Consider the following 18,906-nt stretch of genomic DNA (forward strand, 5'->3'; position numbering starts at 1 on the left):
TTCCCGGCAGCGGCACCTGCCGCGACGTCGTCGGACTTGCCGACTATTCCTGCAGTTCGATCATTTCTTTCACAGTACTTCTTGACTTGAGACTATACAGCACATTTAAAGTTTAATTAACACTGAGGATGTAAAAAAATAACTTGGACAGGTCAACTCAGTTTATGTGGGCCAGCAATGTTTGAAATTTGGCAATCAGGATGGAATATGAAAAATTGGACAGGTCCATCTTGATCACTATTGTGTACCGATTTGCATGATGTTTGGACAAAATCTTTAGTAGTAATATCAAGAAATGTGTTTAGCAAAAATCAGCCTCCTGGTGGCGCTATAAAAGGCTGATGTGAAAAATGCCTCTAGGAGTTGTGCACTGTCATGCCAATCGGTCCAGTCACACCAAACAAACGTATACTGTAGGTAATAAGGCGAATCGGCCTGTTATAGCTCCATAAGACCGATTTGTTCTAGTGGCAATGTTTGTGCAAAGTTTCATGGCAATCGCATCATGTTTTGAGACATTTTGTCCAAAAGAGACCACTCCTGCAAACTTTCGAAGCCAATCTTAGCCAACCAGGATGGAATATGAAAAATCTGAAAGACCAGCTTTGTTTAATGCCTATAGAGATACTGTGTACAGTACCGACATGCGTGATGTTTGAACAAACTCTGTAGTAATATATATCTTCCTGGTGGTGCTATAACTGAAAAAAAAAAAAAAAAAAAAAAAATAGTAAGAGATCCTGCTCTGGCATCCAGGGAGTGTACATGCACAGTTTCGGGCCAATGGTGCCGGAGATTAGCTGTTTACAGACGGACACGGACGGACAGACGGACGGATTCAAAACATCTGATCGTCTATGAACTACAGTATTTGAGCAAATTCGTGCATGAACTGATCAGTGGGCCATAGTTTTAGCTTTCAACAAAGCTAATTATCACAGTTGAGGTCTGAACAAATTGTATACGTCTCAATTTTTGGAATAAGGTTGGAATCTCAGCTGCATTAGAACAGAAAACAAGAGAAAACGTTATTGTCCATTTTATTGATAATTTATGTTTGATATACTTACTAAAAACAACAAATAAAATGTTGGGATATGATAAATACACAAAGTAGAGCTGTACAAGACTCAAAAGCAATTTGATAAGGCTTTGAGTTTATAAATAATCCAAAACAACCATCCATAAACACTCAAATTCACAATTTATCTATATCATATATTAATGTAAAATGTATAATAACATATTTCAAATAAAACATAACTGAAAGCCTGTAAAAGGTTGAATGCTCTACAACTCAACTCTTCAGTTGACCATTTTCTCAAAAATTAGGAATAATCTTCCTCCGGCAACTGATGATGCCAACATAGGCAGCCAATCAGAAAGGGACTTTGGCAAAACACCACCTTTTGATTTAGTTGTTGTTGTGGGGTTTTCCACACCCATGTCTCATAGTTTCTCTCCCTATATAAAACCTCACTGACTGTGAACCAGTCACAAATATTAGTGACACATCCAGCTGTACAGTACATGTACCTGAAGTTCCTGAACCCAAGTAAGGTAAGGTTTACGAAACTTTACGTGTGCGTAGGGATTTACACAAATATTTATATCATTTATTTTAAGCCTAGAATCAAGCTATCCAGGATCCTGGTGAATCACGACCATAAAAGCATTTTTTTCCCCCCTATGGTCCTGGATGGCTTGATTCTAAGCTTAAAATAATTGATATAAATATTTTTTGTAAAACTCTATGGGAAAAGTTAATGGGAAATTTTTATGTGGCACCAGAGGACCACATCCACTGCTATGCCCTAATCGCGCGCGCGCGATTGTGTGTGTGTGTGTGTGTGTGTGTGTGTGTGTGTGTGTGTGTGTGTGTGTGTGTGTGTGTTTCTAGGTGCACAAAAAGATGTCTGATCCTCAGTCCAATGAGCCTCTGATTGCAGCTTCTGGCCAGGCTGCCATCAAAGTAGGACCACCAGCCGCGAGGTAAGACAGACAAACAACACTAGGTATTAAAACACACACACACACACACACACACACACACACACACATAAAAAGTGGGAATAGAGGCGAGACATTACAAAAAGGCTCCAAAAGGCTTGACTCAAATGCAGATTATAATCAGGCTTATGCATTTTGTCCGGAGTCTTCAACCGAGCACAGTGCGCTCCACCCTCCCACTCTCCTCCCTGTCTTCCACATATCCACGCCTTCCGTATACCATCCCTACCAGGAAATCACACAGGCAGGCAAACATAAAGCGACCCATATACTTGCATAAATGCTACCCATTTGGAACAAATCGAATTGTTTCACTCAGAGTTCAATTAACAATGAGGATTGTATCGTGCAGTTCTGTAACACAAGTTGATTTTGTTCTTGTTTACCATTAAAGATCACAAGCATTTTAACATCTAAAATGATGTGCCCCTTCCCCCTTCTTTTTCACATCTCCCTCCCTCCCTCTCTCCCCCTTTACTCTAATCCTTTCTCGCACTCGTTCCTATTGAAACACATCACTCCTTTTCTATCTCTTTATTCTATATCCCTTCATCCTTCTTGTTCTCTTTCACCTCTTCTTCTACTTGATGTATCTCCCTTCTCTTCTCCTATCTCTCCCTTGTCCTCTACCAACATCTCTCCATGTCTTTCTCCATGTTCATCAACCCACTGGTTCTCAGTTCCAATGGCTCTTCATCCAGGGCCTATAAGGTAGCAGGTTTAACCCTGCTGGCCTGTCTGTTGATTGCTGGCCAGGCTCTGACCGTGTATGTCGTCCTCAACCAGAGGAACGACATCAAAGCTCTGGAGCAGAAGCACAAAGAGATGAAGGACGACTTGAAGAACGCAGTGAGAGTCGGTGAGAAGGAGAAAAAATTATATTAGTAAAGGGTTAGAGTAGAGTTTTTGAATAAATGCAAGAAAATAATATGAAAATAGGACCAGGGGCCAAAACCAAAGAGACTAGCATTTCTATAATGTTTCTTGTATGTCCCAATTTAAGACAAATGTTTGCGAAATACATTTAATGTGAAGTTGTGGGAGTCTGAAAAGGTCAGCTGTGTGTGATAAAGACATGAACATTTCCCAGTAATAAATGCAATTACAATTGCAAAAAAACAAAAAAACAATTATTTGTGTTTTAAGAATTATATTTCTATCAACCAGTAGCTAATTCCGTGGCACGTAGACTAGACTTCAGTATGAATATTAATCCTTCTCCCCCTTTTTTTTCTTTTTCCCCATTCTCTCTTTTTGTCCCCGTTACATTTCCCCAAAACCTCTTCATCTATGTATCCTCTCTGTCTGTCTGTCTGTCTGTCTGTCTGTCTGTCTGTCTGTCTGTCTGTCTCTCTCTCTCTGTCTCTCTAGCTGCTGTCCCTGTGAAGATGCAGGTGCCCATGAGCAACTTTCCCATGCTGACCAACTTCCTTGATGAGGTACACTAACCAGCTTAATCAATAGCTTAGTCTTAAAGTGAACTCTATAACATTTTTAAATCATGTGTTTCATAACACAAAAGTGAGTTTGTGAGAAATACATACAGGGCTGTCGACAAAGAAGTTGTCATTTAACCCAAATTGTATCCAGGTTGCCACCTCAAATCCTAAACTGAGTATAAGCTAGGCGTAGGCAGAGTAAAACTTGTGACTGCTACAGTAGGCCTATATTTACTTTTAGTCCATGTTCCATATTTGAAGGTTTTACAGATGAATCAGTACAGTCTATTAAACCAATTGGGGCGTTGTTTAATATTTGATTACCGGTATATCAAATATACATACATATACTCTAACATCCTATAGGTACGATTACTGGAAGCTGTCTACATTTCATTGAGCACTACTTATGTATGCAAAACTCAGATTCCTGGACATTCGGTGTCATTATTTCAACATTTTACCAAAAGTATTTGGCTGTCCACTGTTTCTCACTTCTTGGTTTTCTTCTGATTCTCAGAATCTCAGTTCCGTTTTGTTTCTCTGATCATGTTTCAGGGGGAGTCCAGTGCAGCACCTAATGGTGGAACAAGTATGTATTACATGAAATCAATCTGTCTGTCAGCCTGTTGCTCTACTATATCGTTGTTGTTGGGTGGAAACCTTCTATGTCCAAAAGCGTTCCTTTTGTATTCATCATTTTAAAAAATGATTTAAAATAGTAAAAATGGGCGTTGTGTGCTTGTAGATCTGCTATTTTCACTAGTTTTGAGCGACAATCTTGTTTACCAAGCCAACTCTTCCTCTCATCACTCCTTTCCTCTCCTCAGTTTCTGGGCACACCAAGTGTCAGCTGGAAGCTGCGGGTCTGAAGCAGCGCGAGCAACGTTGGCCAAGCCCAAAGTTCCATCCCAGTTGTGATGAGCAGGGCCGCTACCTGGCCCAGCAGTGCTGGATGCGCCAGTGCTGGTGTGTGGAGCCAGAGACCGGGGCTGTTGTCCACGACAGCGTGCGCAACGGACGAGGCCGCTGTGCCGGAGCTTCTGGGGATGGGCTCTCTGGTGAGGAACAGAAAACATATTGGACACAGTTCAAAGTCAGAAACAGGATTGTTCTTAATGACACACTTCTGAACTGGGTTCACTTTGTTTGGACCGAACAAGATTCCTGGTCTGTGTGATTAGTGTATGGATGTACTAACTGCTCTTTTCATTTCTATAGTGGGTCTGGATCTGATGGAAGCTCTGGAGCCCATGCCCATGGGTGAGGCCTGAGGTGAGTACATTCTCAACATCTATGTTATGCATATAGGGCAGGCTACAGTATATGTGCACACATTGCAAGTGTTTTAGCATCCTATACAGTTCATTTCACTTTCTATACAATTTAGTAACTGTAACTGGATTTTCCTCAGAAGTCAGTGAGACAAAGTAAAAATAAACACATTATTGCTGACCAATGAATAGCTGCTATAGTTACTGACTAAACCCAAAGGGAACTGATAACTTTTGTGAGTGTCTTGCTTGGTGTGGTTAAGTTACATGTAACCATGTCTGTGTTTTTTGTTCTTGACTTTAAAAGATTATGTTAGCATTGATGCCCCATACTTCCCCATCCTCATTTTGTTCTTCTTTGTTCCTCAGAAGACTACGTCAGCAAGAGAGGGATACCATCCAGGAAAGGATGCTTCCACTCACAGCCAAGACAAATATAACAACCATGTCAAATTATAATCACCTGCTCTCATATTGACATGGATTTTATTTTATTCATACATTCTATCCACTATCATGTAACCATCAGCTACTTATCACTGACTCATGGTTTTGTCCAAAGGGTGTGTCCACATATGAAAGTGCCAAAAATGCATGGTTTTCCTGTGTTGGGGTACTGACTGAGTCCCTGTGACATACTAGCATCATGTTCAGGGGGTGTACTTGTACTTACTTAATGCCTGCAAACATTTTTGCTGTTCCACCACCACTCAAATCAGCAAGTATATTGATAAGGTGTGTGGTGGGCTGGTGGTGGATTTAGGTCAAACTAACTGGGCTTTGAGCTGGGTGTGCAGTCACATCCTTTCAAATGGTTGATCTATACATATTTACAGTATAATATATTTATTTTAGCAAATGAGTTCATGAAGTCATCAGTGGCCCATAGTTTGGATCTCAACCGCATTAGAACAGAAAATGATAGAAAACCTTATTGTCCACTTTATTGTTTATTTGTTTTGGATGTCACCATAGCATACTTGCTACTGTTGGACTATACAATACAATATACAAAGTAGCAGAGCTGTACATTTGACAAGGCTTTCAGTTTATAAATAGTTCAAACCAAACATGAATAAACACTCTTAATGTAATCATTTTCATAATGTATGTGTACCAAATATTATGTAAAATGTATAAAACCATATTTCAAAATGTATGAAACCATATTTCAAATAAAATATAACTGAAGACCTGTTAAAAGTTTATTCCTCTAAAATCAGTTTAGCCTTTTCTCAAAAATAAAAAATCTTCTTGCTCCGGCAACTGATGATGCCAACACCGGCAGCCAATCAGAAATGGACTTTGATAAGTTTGATTTAGTTAAGCTGTTGAGGGGTTTTCCAAAGGTGTAAAATGTTTGAAAGTAGCATATGAGATCAAACTCAGCTGAATCACAATATTTCATTATGGCTTTACTCTCGAACAAAATAAAAAGAAAATAAACAAAAATAAAAATAAAACAATTCACAGGAGGCATTATGATTCCAGAAGGAGCGAATACACTTCCCGGCAGCGGCACCTGCCGCGACGTCGTCGGACTTGCCGACCCTCCCTCCTCCAGAAGGAGCGAATACACTTCCCGGCAGCGGCACCTGCCGCGACGTCGTCGGACTTGCCGACTATTCCTGCAGTTCGATCATTTCTTTCACAGTACTTCTTGACTTGAGACTATACAGCACATTTAAAGTTTAATTAACACTGAGGATGTAAAAAAATAACTTGGACAGGTCAACTCAGTTTATGTGGGCCAGCAATGTTTGAAATTTGGCAATCAGGATGGAATATGAAAAATTGGACAGGTCCATCTTGATCACTATTGTGTACCGATTTGCATGATGTTTGGACAAAATCTTTAGTAGTAATATCAAGAAATGTGTTTAGCAAAAATCAGCCTCCTGGTGGCGCTATAAAAGGCTGATGTGAAAAATGCCTCTAGGAGTTGTGCACTGTCATGCCAATCGGTCCAGTCACACCAAACAAACGTATACTGTAGGTAATAAGGCGAATCGGCCTGTTATAGCTCCATAAGACCGATTTGTTCTAGTGGCAATGTTTGTGCAAAGTTTCATGGCAATCGCATCATGTTTTGAGACATTTTGTCCAAAAGAGACCACTCCTGCAAACTTTCGAAGCCAATCTTAGCCAACCAGGATGGAATATGAAAAATCTGAAAGACCAGCTTTGTTTAATGCCTATAGAGATACTGTGTACAGTACCGACATGCGTGATGTTTGAACAAACTCTGTAGTAATATATATCTTCCTGGTGGTGCTATAACTGAAAAAAAAAAAAAAAAAAAAAAAATAGTAAGAGATCCTGCTCTGGCATCCAGGGAGTGTACATGCACAGTTTCGGGCCAATGGTGCCGGAGATTAGCTGTTTACAGACGGACACGGACGGACAGACGGACGGATTCAAAACATCTGATCGTCTATGAACTACAGTATTTGAGCAAATTCGTGCATGAACTGATCAGTGGGCCATAGTTTTAGCTTTCAACAAAGCTAATTATCACAGTTGAGGTCTGAACAAATTGTTTACGTCTCAATTTTTGGAATAAGGTTGGAATCTCAGCTGCATTAGAACAGAAAACAAGAGAAAACGTTATTGTCCATTTTATTGATAATTTATGTTTGATATACTTACTAAAAACAACAAATAAAATGTTGGGATATGATAAATACACAAAGTAGAGCTGTACAAGACTCAAAAGCAATTTGATAAGGCTTTGAGTTTATAAATAATCCAAAACAACCATCCATAAACACTCAAATTCACAATTTATCTATATCATATATTAATGTAAAATGTATAATAACATATTTCAAATAAAACATAACTGAAAGCCTGTAAAAGGTTGAATGCTCTACAACTCAACTCTTCAGTTGACCATTTTCTCAAAAATTAGGAATAATCTTCCTCCGGCAACTGATGATGCCAACATAGGCAGCCAATCAGAAAGGGACTTTGGCAAAACACCACCTTTTGATTTAGTTGTTGTTGTGGGGTTTTCCACACCCATGTCTCATAGTTTCTCTCCCTATATAAAACCTCACTGACTGTGAACCAGTCACAAATATTAGTGACACATCCAGCTGTACAGTACATGTACCTGAAGTTCCTGAACCCAAGTAAGGTAAGGTTTACGAAACTTTACGTGTGCGTAGGGATTTACACAAATATTTATATCATTTATTTTAAGCCTAGAATCAAGCTATCCAGGATCCTGGTGAATCACGACCATAAAAGCATTTTTTTCCCCCCTATGGTCCTGGATGGCTTGATTCTAAGCTTAAAATAATTGATATAAATATTTTTTGTAAAACTCTATGGGAAAAGTTAATGGGAAATTTTTATGTGGCACCAGAGGACCACATCCACTGCTATGCCCTAATCGCGCGCGCGCGATTGTGTGTGTGTGTGTGTGTGTGTGTGTGTGTGTGTGTGTGTGTGTGTGTGTGTGTGTTTCTAGGTGCACAAAAAGATGTCTGATCCTCAGTCCAATGAGCCTCTGATTGCAGCTTCTGGCCAGGCTGCCATCAAAGTAGGACCACCAGCCGCGAGGTAAGACAGACAAACAACACTAGGTATTAAAACACACACACACACACACACACACACACACACACACACACATAAAAAGTGGGAATAGAGGCGAGACATTACAAAAAGGCTCCAAAAGGCTTGACTCAAATGCAGATTATAATCAGGCTTATGCATTTTGTCCGGAGTCTTCAACCGAGCACAGTGCGCTCCACCCTCCCACTCTCCTCCCTGTCTTCCACATATCCACGCCTTCCGTATACCATCCCTACCAGGAAATCACACAGGCAGGCAAACATAAAGCGACCCATATACTTGCATAAATGCTACCCATTTGGAACAAATCGAATTGTTTCACTCAGAGTTCAATTAACAATGAGGATTGTATCGTGCAGTTCTGTAACACAAGTTGATTTTGTTCTTGTTTACCATTAAAGATCACAAGCATTTTAACATCTAAAATGATGTGCCCCTTCCCCCTTCTTTTTCACATCTCCCTCCCTCCCTCTCTCCCCCTTTACTCTAATCCTTTCTCGCACTCGTTCCTATTGAAACACATCACTCCTTTTCTATCTCTTTATTCTATATCCCTTCATCCTTCTTGTTCTCTTTCACCTCTTCTTCTACTTGATGTATCTCCCTTCTCTTCTCCTATCTCTCCCTTGTCCTCTACCAACATCTCTCCATGTCTTTCTCCATGTTCATCAACCCACTGGTTCTCAGTTCCAATGGCTCTTCATCCAGGGCCTATAAGGTAGCAGGTTTAACCCTGCTGGCCTGTCTGTTGATTGCTGGCCAGGCTCTGACCGTGTATGTCGTCCTCAACCAGAGGAACGACATCAAAGCTCTGGAGCAGAAGCACAAAGAGATGAAGGACGACTTGAAGAACGCAGTGAGAGTCGGTGAGAAGGAGAAAAAATTATATTAGTAAAGGGTTAGAGTAGAGTTTTTGAATAAATGCAAGAAAATAATATGAAAATAGGACCAGGGGCCAAAACCAAAGAGACTAGCATTTCTATAATGTTTCTTGTATGTCCCAATTTAAGACAAATGTTTGCGAAATACATTTAATGTGAAGTTGTGGGAGTCTGAAAAGGTCAGCTGTGTGTGATAAAGACATGAACATTTCCCAGTAATAAATGCAATTACAATTGCAAAAAAACAAAAAAACAATTATTTGTGTTTTAAGAATTATATTTCTATCAACCAGTAGCTAATTCCGTGGCACGTAGACTAGACTTCAGTATGAATATTAATCCTTCTCCCCCTTTTTTTTCTTTTTCCCCATTCTCTCTTTTTGTCCCCGTTACATTTCCCCAAAACCTCTTCATCTATGTATCCTCTCTGTCTGTCTGTCTGTCTGTCTGTCTGTCTGTCTGTCTGTCTGTCTCTCTCTCTCTGTCTCTCTAGCTGCTGTCCCTGTGAAGATGCAGGTGCCCATGAGCAACTTTCCCATGCTGACCAACTTCCTTGATGAGGTACACTAACCAGCTTAATCAATAGCTTAGTCTTAAAGTGAACTCTATAACATTTTTAAATCATGTGTTTCATAACACAAAAGTGAGTTTGTGAGAAATACATACAGGGCTGTCGACAAAGAAGTTGTCATTTAACCCAAATTGTATCCAGGTTGCCACCTCAAATCCTAAACTGAGTATAAGCTAGGCGTAGGCAGAGTAAAACTTGTGACTGCTACAGTAGGCCTATATTTACTTTTAGTCCATGTTCCATATTTGAAGGTTTTACAGATGAATCAGTACAGTCTATTAAACCAATTGGGGCGTTGTTTAATATTTGATTACCGGTATATCAAATATACATACATATACTCTAACATCCTATAGGTACGATTACTGGAAGCTGTCTACATTTCATTGAGCACTACTTATGTATGCAAAACTCAGATTCCTGGACATTCGGTGTCATTATTTCAACATTTTACCAAAAGTATTTGGCTGTCCACTGTTTCTCACTTCTTGGTTTTCTTCTGATTCTCAGAATCTCAGTTCCGTTTTGTTTCTCTGATCATGTTTCAGGGGGAGTCCAGTGCAGCACCTAATGGTGGAACAAGTATGTATTACATGAAATCTATCTGTCTTGTCTGTCAGCCTGTTGCTCTACTATATCGTTGTTGTTGGGTGGAAACCTTGTATGTCCAAAACCGTTCGTTTTGTATTCATCATTTCGTTGTGTGCTTGTAGATCTGCTATTTTTACTAGTTTTGAGCGACAATCTTGTTTACCAAGCCAACTCTTCCTCTCATCACTCCTTTCCTCTCCTCAGTTTCTGGGCACACCAAGTGTCAGCTGGAGGCTGCGGGTCTGAAGCAGCGCGAGCAACGTTGGCCAAGCCCAAAGTTCCATCCCAGTTGTGATGAGCAGGGCCGCTACCTGGCCCAGCAGTGCTGGATGCGCCAGTGCTGGTGTGTGGAGCCAGAGACTGGGGCTGTTGTTCACGACAGCGTGCGCAACGGACAAGGCCGCTGTGCCGGAGCTTCTGGGGATGGGCTCTCTGGTGAGGAATAGAAAACATATTGGACACAGTTCAAAGTCAGAGACAGGATTGTTCTTAATGACACACTTCTGAACTGGGTTCACTTTGTTTGGACCGAACAAGTTAGATTCCTGGTCTGTGTGATTAGTGTATGGATGTACTAACGGCTCTTTTCATTTCTATAGTGGGTCTGGATCTGATGGAAGCTCTGGAGCCCATGCCCATGGGTGAGGCCTGAGGTGAGTACATTCTCAACATCTATGTTATGCTTATAGGCTACAGTATATGTGCACACATTGCAAGTGTTTTAGCATCCTATACAGTTCATTTCACTTTCTATACAATTTAGGAACTGGAACTGGATTTTCCTCAGAATGAGACAAAGTAAAAATAAACACATTATTGCTGACCAATGAATAGCTGCTATAGTTACTGACTAAACCCAAAGGGAACTGATAACTTTTGTGAGTGTCTTGCTTGGTGTGGTTAAGTTACATGTAACCATGTCTGTGTTTTTTGTTCTTGACTTTAAAAGATTATGTTAGCATTGATGCCCCATATACTTCCACATCCTCATTTTGTTCTTCTTTGTTCCTCAGAAGACTACGTCAGCATGAGAGGGATACCATCCAGGAAAGGATGCTTCCGCTCACAGCCAAGACAAATATAACAACCATGTCAAATTATAATCACCTGCTCTCATATTGACATGGATTTTATTTTATTCATACATTCTATCCACTATCATGTAACCATCAGCTACTTATCACTGACTCATGGTTTTGTTACTGCTTGCAGTATGTACTGTGGCCTACAAACCACACCTCTACCGAAGGTTAAATGATTTGTTAACACCAGAATGAAATATGCAAGTGTAGGTGGCAGCTAGGGGTCATCAATGTCCATGGCAAAGACTTGGTCAATGGCAAAACATTTTTTTACACACATTATAATGTTATTTTGATCATAATATTAGGCACATTAGGAGTCCTCTAGTACTAGTGGTTCTCGAACGTTTTGTTTGCAAGGGGAGGACCCCCTTAGTAGTATGTCCATAGCAAAACAAAAATATTTTTTGGCAAAAATGTCCAACACAAGCCAGCATGGTGATGACCCCTGAAGGTGAGGTTAGGGAACCAGGGTACTAAGCCCTACTGGCTGCTCTGGAGTGGTCGGTTGTCGTGGCTCCTTTTTGCCCTCCCGTGGGTTCCTATAGAGAGGAATGGAGTGCGAGGGGCAGAGTGAGAGCAAGAGTATTGGGAGAGAGCGAGCAGAGAGGTAGAGAGTGAGAGAAGAGAGGTATAGATGGAGAGGGGCTATGGAGAAATGAGCTCTCTGGGGGGGATGGAAGTTGTGACGCACAGCAAACAGAGGAGTCATGCAATCGCAGGTGTATTCGTGCGTTGGTGAAAAGGGATTGTCAGATATCGTTGCTATCTGGTGGAAACCATGTACCGGTATGTTCAAAACCCATTTCTTTATTGAAATAGTGAAAATTGCAGATGTCACGCGTTAAGCTTGTAGTTCTGCCATTTTCACTACTTTTGTCCTATACTCTTGTATGAGGAAGTAGGGCATTATTTTATGTAAAAAAGGTTACTTAAAACTGAAGCTATGGTTTCTGCCCGACAGCAACGATATGTAGAGGTGGTCTTAACTACTGAACTGAGTTATCAACATGCTTTACTAAAGTCACTTGAGATGTTTTCTGTTCTAAACTAACACTGTATGCCCTAATAAAAAGATTGATTTAGCATCATCCCAAGAGTGTGCTAAATCGTCCACACATTGCATTATCTAGCAGAAGTAGCATAAAAAGGGAAATACTTGAGCCTGAGGGCATGTCACCTTATTAAGTATCAATTACAGCAAAATGTAGAGAAACCGAGAATATTTGTTTACTTCATCTTCTGTTGAATTACAATAAGGGGAAATGAAAAAGGAGATTCACTATCTGACACAAAGAACACTCACGAATAAGAGAAGCGAACCACACACATGTACTTCCTTTTTTATTGAACATATTCAACTATTAAGGCCAGTTTTAATGATTGTCAATGACACCATCTGTGTATTTGAGAAAGAATGAGATGAATGTCGTTCTACAGTAATAATGTAATAGGGTCTAAAAGCTATATATTGCACAATGATATGACAATTAGCCTACGCTTTAAAGGGTAATTAAATGAACAAGTATATTCCACAGCTGTAACACATTTTAAAGTCTAGAAAACACATGATGAAAACAGTACTAAGTAAATCAGAAAGGCTTATTGTCGGTATCAGCCAGAACTGAAAGATGAATAAAATGTAACAGCATGCATTATAAAGAAAGCTACAGTACATACTGTAACTGTCAGCTACTAAACAGCTGTCAATGTTGTTACAGATCTTAAAGGTGATACACCATGAAAATTCACTTTTCCTATTTTAAAACCTTTTTTGGGGGTCCAACTAGCACCTCCTATCCTCACAAAGTCCCATTTAAGACCGTTGTGTCTTTCTCTGGTTTTGGGAAGGTGGAGGTTAAAAGCATCCCACGGGTTCTCAAAACAGGCGGTCCAGATTTAACGTTTTTGGGACATAAACAATATGACATAAATACTTTTTAAATGCATGGTGTATCACCTTTAACGTCAACTCTCTCCTTTCCTGGTAAAGAGGAAAATGAGCAGAGTATGAGCTCAAACTGAGCTGAATTATGATTATTCTTCTATGGCCTAACTTTCTAGTTCCTTTTGGATGTATGCATCAGCAGTAATATACATTTAATCTGTAGCAACTTTGTTCTAAACTATGGCACCTTATGAATTTGTCATTTGAAAACTGTTCCTCCAGTTTTATCACTTTTTCCTTGGTTCTACACAAGTCAGCATAAAATTTAAATTTAAATTAGGATTGTTTAAGGATTGTATATGGTCTGTGATGTACAATATATGTCCCACAATTTGAGCAACATTTAACATGACAATTATTATTAGTGCAATACTTTTCCCCCCTAAAATAATCACACGTTTTTGGAGAAACAGCTTTCATCAGACAGCAGCAATAAGCATACAGCTGTATTATTTCTCAATAGCTCTAAATAGAGTACAATTTAAATATATAACATGTGTCCATATACAGTACTTTAAAACTAACAATGAACAATTCTAATGTCTGACATAATTATGTCAGAGTCAATGGGCTTTACATTTATACTTTAAATCAGTCCAGTCGCTCCTTACAACATAGTGCACACCATAATATTATAGGGTAAACAATAAACTATCAACCAATGTTTGAAGGAACATAATATTGCACTGACATTTCGATTTGTTTGTTAGTTTAATTTGAGTTTGAATCAAAGGGTAGACCCAGAGCTCCAATCTCTTTGGCTTCAGTAATGTTTCCAGACAGTGTCCGATTTGGATGGAAATAGAAGCTACCACCTTCCTACTACAGTACATCATTTTGTAATAGTCCATATTAAAAATGCATTTTGCCCCAGTTAATTTGGCCCATTGGCCCTGGGAATCTAAAATGCTTCTGCACTAGAACACGTTACAAACAAAGATATTTCCAGCATAAAGGGTCAACTTTCAAATAACAGACTATTGCACATAAAAGTATGAGATGATTAGAGACACGCCACCCTAAGCAGTCTATAATGTGTTTTTACAAAAAAGCTTACCCCTCCCCACATCTGTGTTTTGTTAAACCCCTCAACAAGTGCAATTAGAAATAACAACACATTAGCATTTTGACAATGCATACAACTTTCAGCCACTGGTACCAGGATGAATTAAAATGCTTGATCCAAGACATGACGACACTACAAGACACTACAGTACCTGCAAATATTTCCTTGTTTGTATACATACATAGAAAAAGACAGACACATCTCCAGAAAGGTCAGTTTTGTGCGTGACTATAAATGACTTACAGAGATGTGCACTAGGGCTGGGACAATAACTGCATTACCACAATACTGTGGTTTGGTGATGCATAATATGGGATTGAGTTCATTACCGCAATTATCTTTCTAACTTATGTATTGCTGGTTGATGTTACAGGGGTGCATATAGTGTGGGATATAAAAATGTAAGGTAAGCTATCCTAATGCTGCCAACGAACAAGCTCAATGCGCCGTGGGGTTGTAGATAGGCTATTCTCAGCAAGCCATTCAGCAAAGTAAGTCAGGCTGCGAAAATGTTTTACCAAAAATAAAGCTATCAGCTGCTGTGTTACTTCCAATAAAGCAATAGGAACAAGATGTGCACAAACAAGTTTGTTGTTGAAACAGTGATCTTAAATATATAATTTGACAAATCGTGTTTAAAAAGCTATCGTTGTATAGTTGACTGGCTAATTGTAATAAGTGCACTTAAAGTCTAACCCATTTTCATATAATCAGCAGACCATAAAATCTTAATTTCTCTAGTTTGCTGTTTCGTTAGCAGCTAGACCACTGAGTAGTCATTTCTACACAAACTTTCCCAAGTGTGAAATGACTTCCAGCAGAGCGGCACCGTGCAAAATATTAAATACATTTTTCATGAGAACCTTAATTATCCAAAACGCAATCACTGACCAAATCCAAAAGTAACACTTTGAACACTTTTAGAATATCTAGGCTGCTGTAATATTTGCATCAGTTTGGCTTGGGTAATTAGTGTATTAAGAGTTCTTCCACCTACAGTACTCCAAACAACTTCTATTCCTAAATCATTTAGATAAACAAGGTTCAAATGTGATTGTACTGTAAACTGTAACATCTTTGCTGTTGGGCAGAAACCTTGTTATCTCAATATATTTCAACTTTTCATGTTTTTACATAAAAAGTACTACACTACAATTATTTCAACACTATTGATACTAGTTACTTTTCAGATATAGATTATTAATACAAAAGCCCTAATTGTATTTCATACTTAGGCTATTAGAATATAGCCGATCTACAAACTCACAACAGGGCCGGACTGGGACATAAATTTGGCCCTGGCATTTTGGCCCAGACCGGCCCACCACAACCGGCGCGAACCGAACATAAAAGATCAACAAGCCCCCAACGCATCGAGGCAGCGATGCGTTGTGGGCTTGTGTCAGCTGTCAGATGCCCAGTCCATCCCTAGCTTACAGCACATTTCATTGTGAGCTTGTAGATCTGCCATTTTCGAAAAATATATATTCAATAATTGTAGTACTTTTTCTGTATTTTGGTACTGTAAGTATGTTTTGATGCCAATACTCTTGTACTATTACTCAAGTATATTTTTGAATACAGGCCTTTTTTCATTTGTAACAGGGTATTCCACCACTGCCATTTTCCACAATGGACTCTGGTTCTCCTCTATTTGCTGCGTCCTTTCAGGCTGTTGAAGTAGTCTTTGAGCGTCTGTTCCATGTTGGGCACAGCGTAGTTCTGCGCCGCGTAGATCCCTGTGCAGGTCCCTATGGCAACGCCCATTAGCGCCGATGAGCGGAGCCTGGCAACGATGTACCCTGCAAAGAAACCCTTGAGGAAAGGAGATGCCAGCAGACTGCCGCCCTGGAGCAGAGATAGAGGAATGGACAGAATTAAATAAAGATAGGGAGGGACAGGAGGTATGGTAGGAGTGTCACTAAACACAAAAATCATAATATTCAGAGTCCACATTTCGCATGAATTGTCAACGTTAAGAATTTGTGAGCCGTTTTAGTGTTGCTATGGGGACAACATCCATGTAGAGTACTTACTTTATGTCTGTGATTGCCTGCTACACCTGCATCCACTCTGACACTATAAAGCCCTTTCACAGCGATGTTGTGATATGTTTTCGTTTAAAGATTCCATACATTCTATATTCTGAAAGTAATCATTGCTATAGTGTTTGTTCAATAACAAGGTTCTCTCCAGCTTTTTAGTACAGTAAACAGATCAGGAGGGGACACCAATTTCGTCCAATCAGACCTGATTATTAGCTTCAAATTCATTTGTTTATCCTGTGTGAGTTCACTCTCCTGATTGTTGTAAGTATCCTTGGGAACCAACCAACTGTAGCGTGAGGCAGTTTGATGTACACAGTACAGCCCCTGGAGTGATTAGTATTATGTCATAGGGACTTACCCCCAGTCCAACCCTTGATGCTAGTTTTAAAAAGTCAAGTGGATGGCAGTGTTAACTCGCCTCGTAAACCATACTCCTCCTGCATTCAATCAGAATGCAAGAGGAGGAGTCTGGTTTACGAGGCCAAGTGTTCACACAGAATATAAAAAGTATAATACAAAACACAATGGTGAACGATATAGTTAGTTATAGTTATAGTGCTCAGTGGCAAATACACACAGTGTACAGTGTACAAATACAACCAAATGGATCAGGACGGGTCCATTTGGATACACTCTCAAGTGTGAAATGAACATTGAGGATGTTGCAGTACAGTGTAGCTTGGTTATTGTAGTACTGTGTCTTACTGGAGGGATCCCAGCCTCTATTTCATTCTCCACTCGTTTCTGGATGTCCTCCAGTTGATCTTTCAGCTCCACCAGGTCCTTCAACTGGCTGAGAGGAGACTGATTGATGCACACATAAAATACACACACCAGGGTTATCAGTTAAGCATAACCATCCATGTTAAAATAAAGTATTCACTTGGAAAATAATAATAATAATACTAACAATAACTTTAAGAGTCCTTATAAGTTCTAGTCAAATGGGAATTCCATGAAATGTTTTGGTGTCAAGATAACAGTAGTTTTAACTGTATACCAACACATATCACACTCATTGTAATGGTAGTCCCAAAGGCACATTGACATGAATTGCATTTATAACAAACAAATGTTTAAACTAAAACTGAATCTACAATAGTTTGACTAAAAGCAGGATAACAACATGTACAAAACCTCAAACAATTAACTCAAGCCAAAGATTGTTAATTATTTTTTTAAACAAAATCTTAAAAGTTAGCTGTCAGATAGAATGACTGAAAGTTAAACTGTAAAAATAAGGACACAAGCAGTATATCTGGGTTATGCATAGCATAATGGCTCATCATGTGCACACTTTGATCAGTGGAACATGCTTTTTGTAAGGATTAATATGATTGTTGTAGTAGCATTTGGAAGCTAACAGCTTGTTTGGCAATATTTCTCTAGTAAAAATAACACTGGGCTTTAGGCGACCTAACCGGATGGCTCATGGTAAAAATCGTTGAATGACAAGCAAATATCATGACACAGTTAGAACAGTTGTAACAGTGAGAAAGAATGGTTACTGCATGTCAAAGTGAACTATGACAGTAGCCCATAGAGTTATAATAAGAACATGGCAGTAGCCATTTGACCACCAACCTTGTCATCCGCCATGATTTCTTTCACTCGTGTGTTGTTGTTGCTTTCTCCTTTGCTGATGTTCAGAGGTGCATGAAAAGGTTAATACTGCCATCTATCGGTCAACAAGGGCACGGTTTTTGCTCATACCCAGAGTACTGTGTGTGTGGAATGATGGGAATGATACATTTAGATACCGTAGACATTTTTGAATTGATCATCACATATACGGGTAAGTTCAACATTTCTTTTATAGGCTACATATCCTAGCTTAAAAATAAATGTAATTATTAAAGTCATATTCAATACATCTTTTGAGCAGGCACAGGGCCTATACTGTATGTATGTGTTTTCCCCACAGGTGATAGAAGTGGCACGTGATTTCTTAACTGTCCAAGTTTCAACACATCATAACAGCAAAAGCTGAGTGGAGTCAGTGGACATCCAGAATGCGTGATACAAAACAAGACGTTTGACTTCTACACTAGGTAGGACCAGAGCCATTTATTACATTTTGTGATAGCAAAATGTCTTTACCTAGCCCCTGGAAGTCACTTTGGCAGTGACGTCAGAATGGAAAGTGGATAAATGTCCCTTGATGATAAACGCGGGCGGTTCTCTCGGCTGGCTCCACGTATTCTATTGAAGTCAGTGGGCGCCGCCCCGCTCAGCGTGTAGATCATGTGGAATCAACTGCTCCTCCTTCCGTGGGCATTGCTAGTCGCTTTTTCGCCCCCCTTCTTTGGTTTGGGAAAGGCGATAAATGTGTCAGAAGGTGGATGGGCGGGCGGCACGAGGCTTTCTCCTCCTATGCAGTGCCCTCGCTATAGCAAATATGTGGAATCGAGCGC

General features: G+C 39.7%; 3 protein-coding genes across 7 annotated transcripts; 2 read left to right on the forward strand and 1 right to left on the reverse strand.

Annotated features, from left to right (window-relative positions):
- The first annotated feature begins 1,475 nt into the window (after nt 1-1,475).
- On the forward strand, nt 1,476-5,856 carry LOC308296937 (uncharacterized protein). Of its 3 annotated transcripts, none has more exons than XM_080740295.1 (8): nt 1,476-1,560; nt 1,901-1,992; nt 2,691-2,869; nt 3,382-3,449; nt 4,008-4,041; nt 4,280-4,510; nt 4,671-4,724; nt 5,096-5,854. In XM_080740295.1, exons 1-7 carry the CDS (start codon nt 1,531-1,533, stop codon nt 4,721-4,723), a joined length of 687 nt encoding a protein of 228 aa, XP_080596421.1. In that variant the 5' UTR covers nt 1,476-1,530; the 3' UTR covers nt 4,724; nt 5,096-5,854. The 3 variants fall into 3 exon arrangements, with proteins under 3 accessions (XP_080596421.1, XP_080596420.1, XP_080596422.1); XM_080740294.1 differs by having other exon boundaries at nt 5,093-5,853; XM_080740296.1 differs by having other exon boundaries at nt 1,509-1,555; nt 5,093-5,856.
- Nucleotides 5,857-7,777: 1,921 nt separating this feature from the next.
- LOC308296996 (uncharacterized protein) lies at nt 7,778-12,523 on the forward strand. 3 transcript variants are annotated; one of them, XM_080740374.1, is made up of 8 exons: nt 7,778-7,862; nt 8,199-8,290; nt 8,993-9,171; nt 9,680-9,747; nt 10,306-10,339; nt 10,553-10,783; nt 10,948-11,001; nt 11,362-12,523. In XM_080740374.1, exons 1-7 carry the CDS (start codon nt 7,833-7,835, stop codon nt 10,998-11,000), a joined length of 687 nt encoding a protein of 228 aa, XP_080596500.1. In that variant the 5' UTR covers nt 7,778-7,832; the 3' UTR covers nt 11,001; nt 11,362-12,523. The 3 variants fall into 3 exon arrangements, with proteins under 3 accessions (XP_080596500.1, XP_080596501.1, XP_080596502.1); XM_080740375.1 differs by having other exon boundaries at nt 11,365-12,523; XM_080740376.1 differs by having other exon boundaries at nt 7,811-7,857.
- Nucleotides 12,524-12,805: 282 nt separating this feature from the next.
- LOC308296983 (SLC35A4 upstream microprotein-like) lies at nt 12,806-18,121 on the reverse strand. The gene is made up of 3 exons (XM_080740360.1): nt 18,077-18,121; nt 17,198-17,296; nt 12,806-16,292 (listed from the first exon to the last, which is right to left on the reverse strand). The coding sequence occupies exons 1-3, from the start codon at nt 18,089-18,091 to the stop codon at nt 16,095-16,097; spliced, it is 312 nt and encodes a 103-aa protein (XP_080596486.1). The 5' UTR covers nt 18,092-18,121; the 3' UTR covers nt 12,806-16,094.
- Nucleotides 18,122-18,906: the final 785 nt, after the last annotated feature.

Source organism: Nannobrachium achirus (assembly GCF_963921795.1).
Source record: "Nannobrachium achirus genome assembly, chromosome: 13".
Lineage (NCBI taxonomy): Eukaryota > Metazoa > Chordata > Actinopteri > Myctophiformes > Myctophidae > Nannobrachium > Nannobrachium achirus.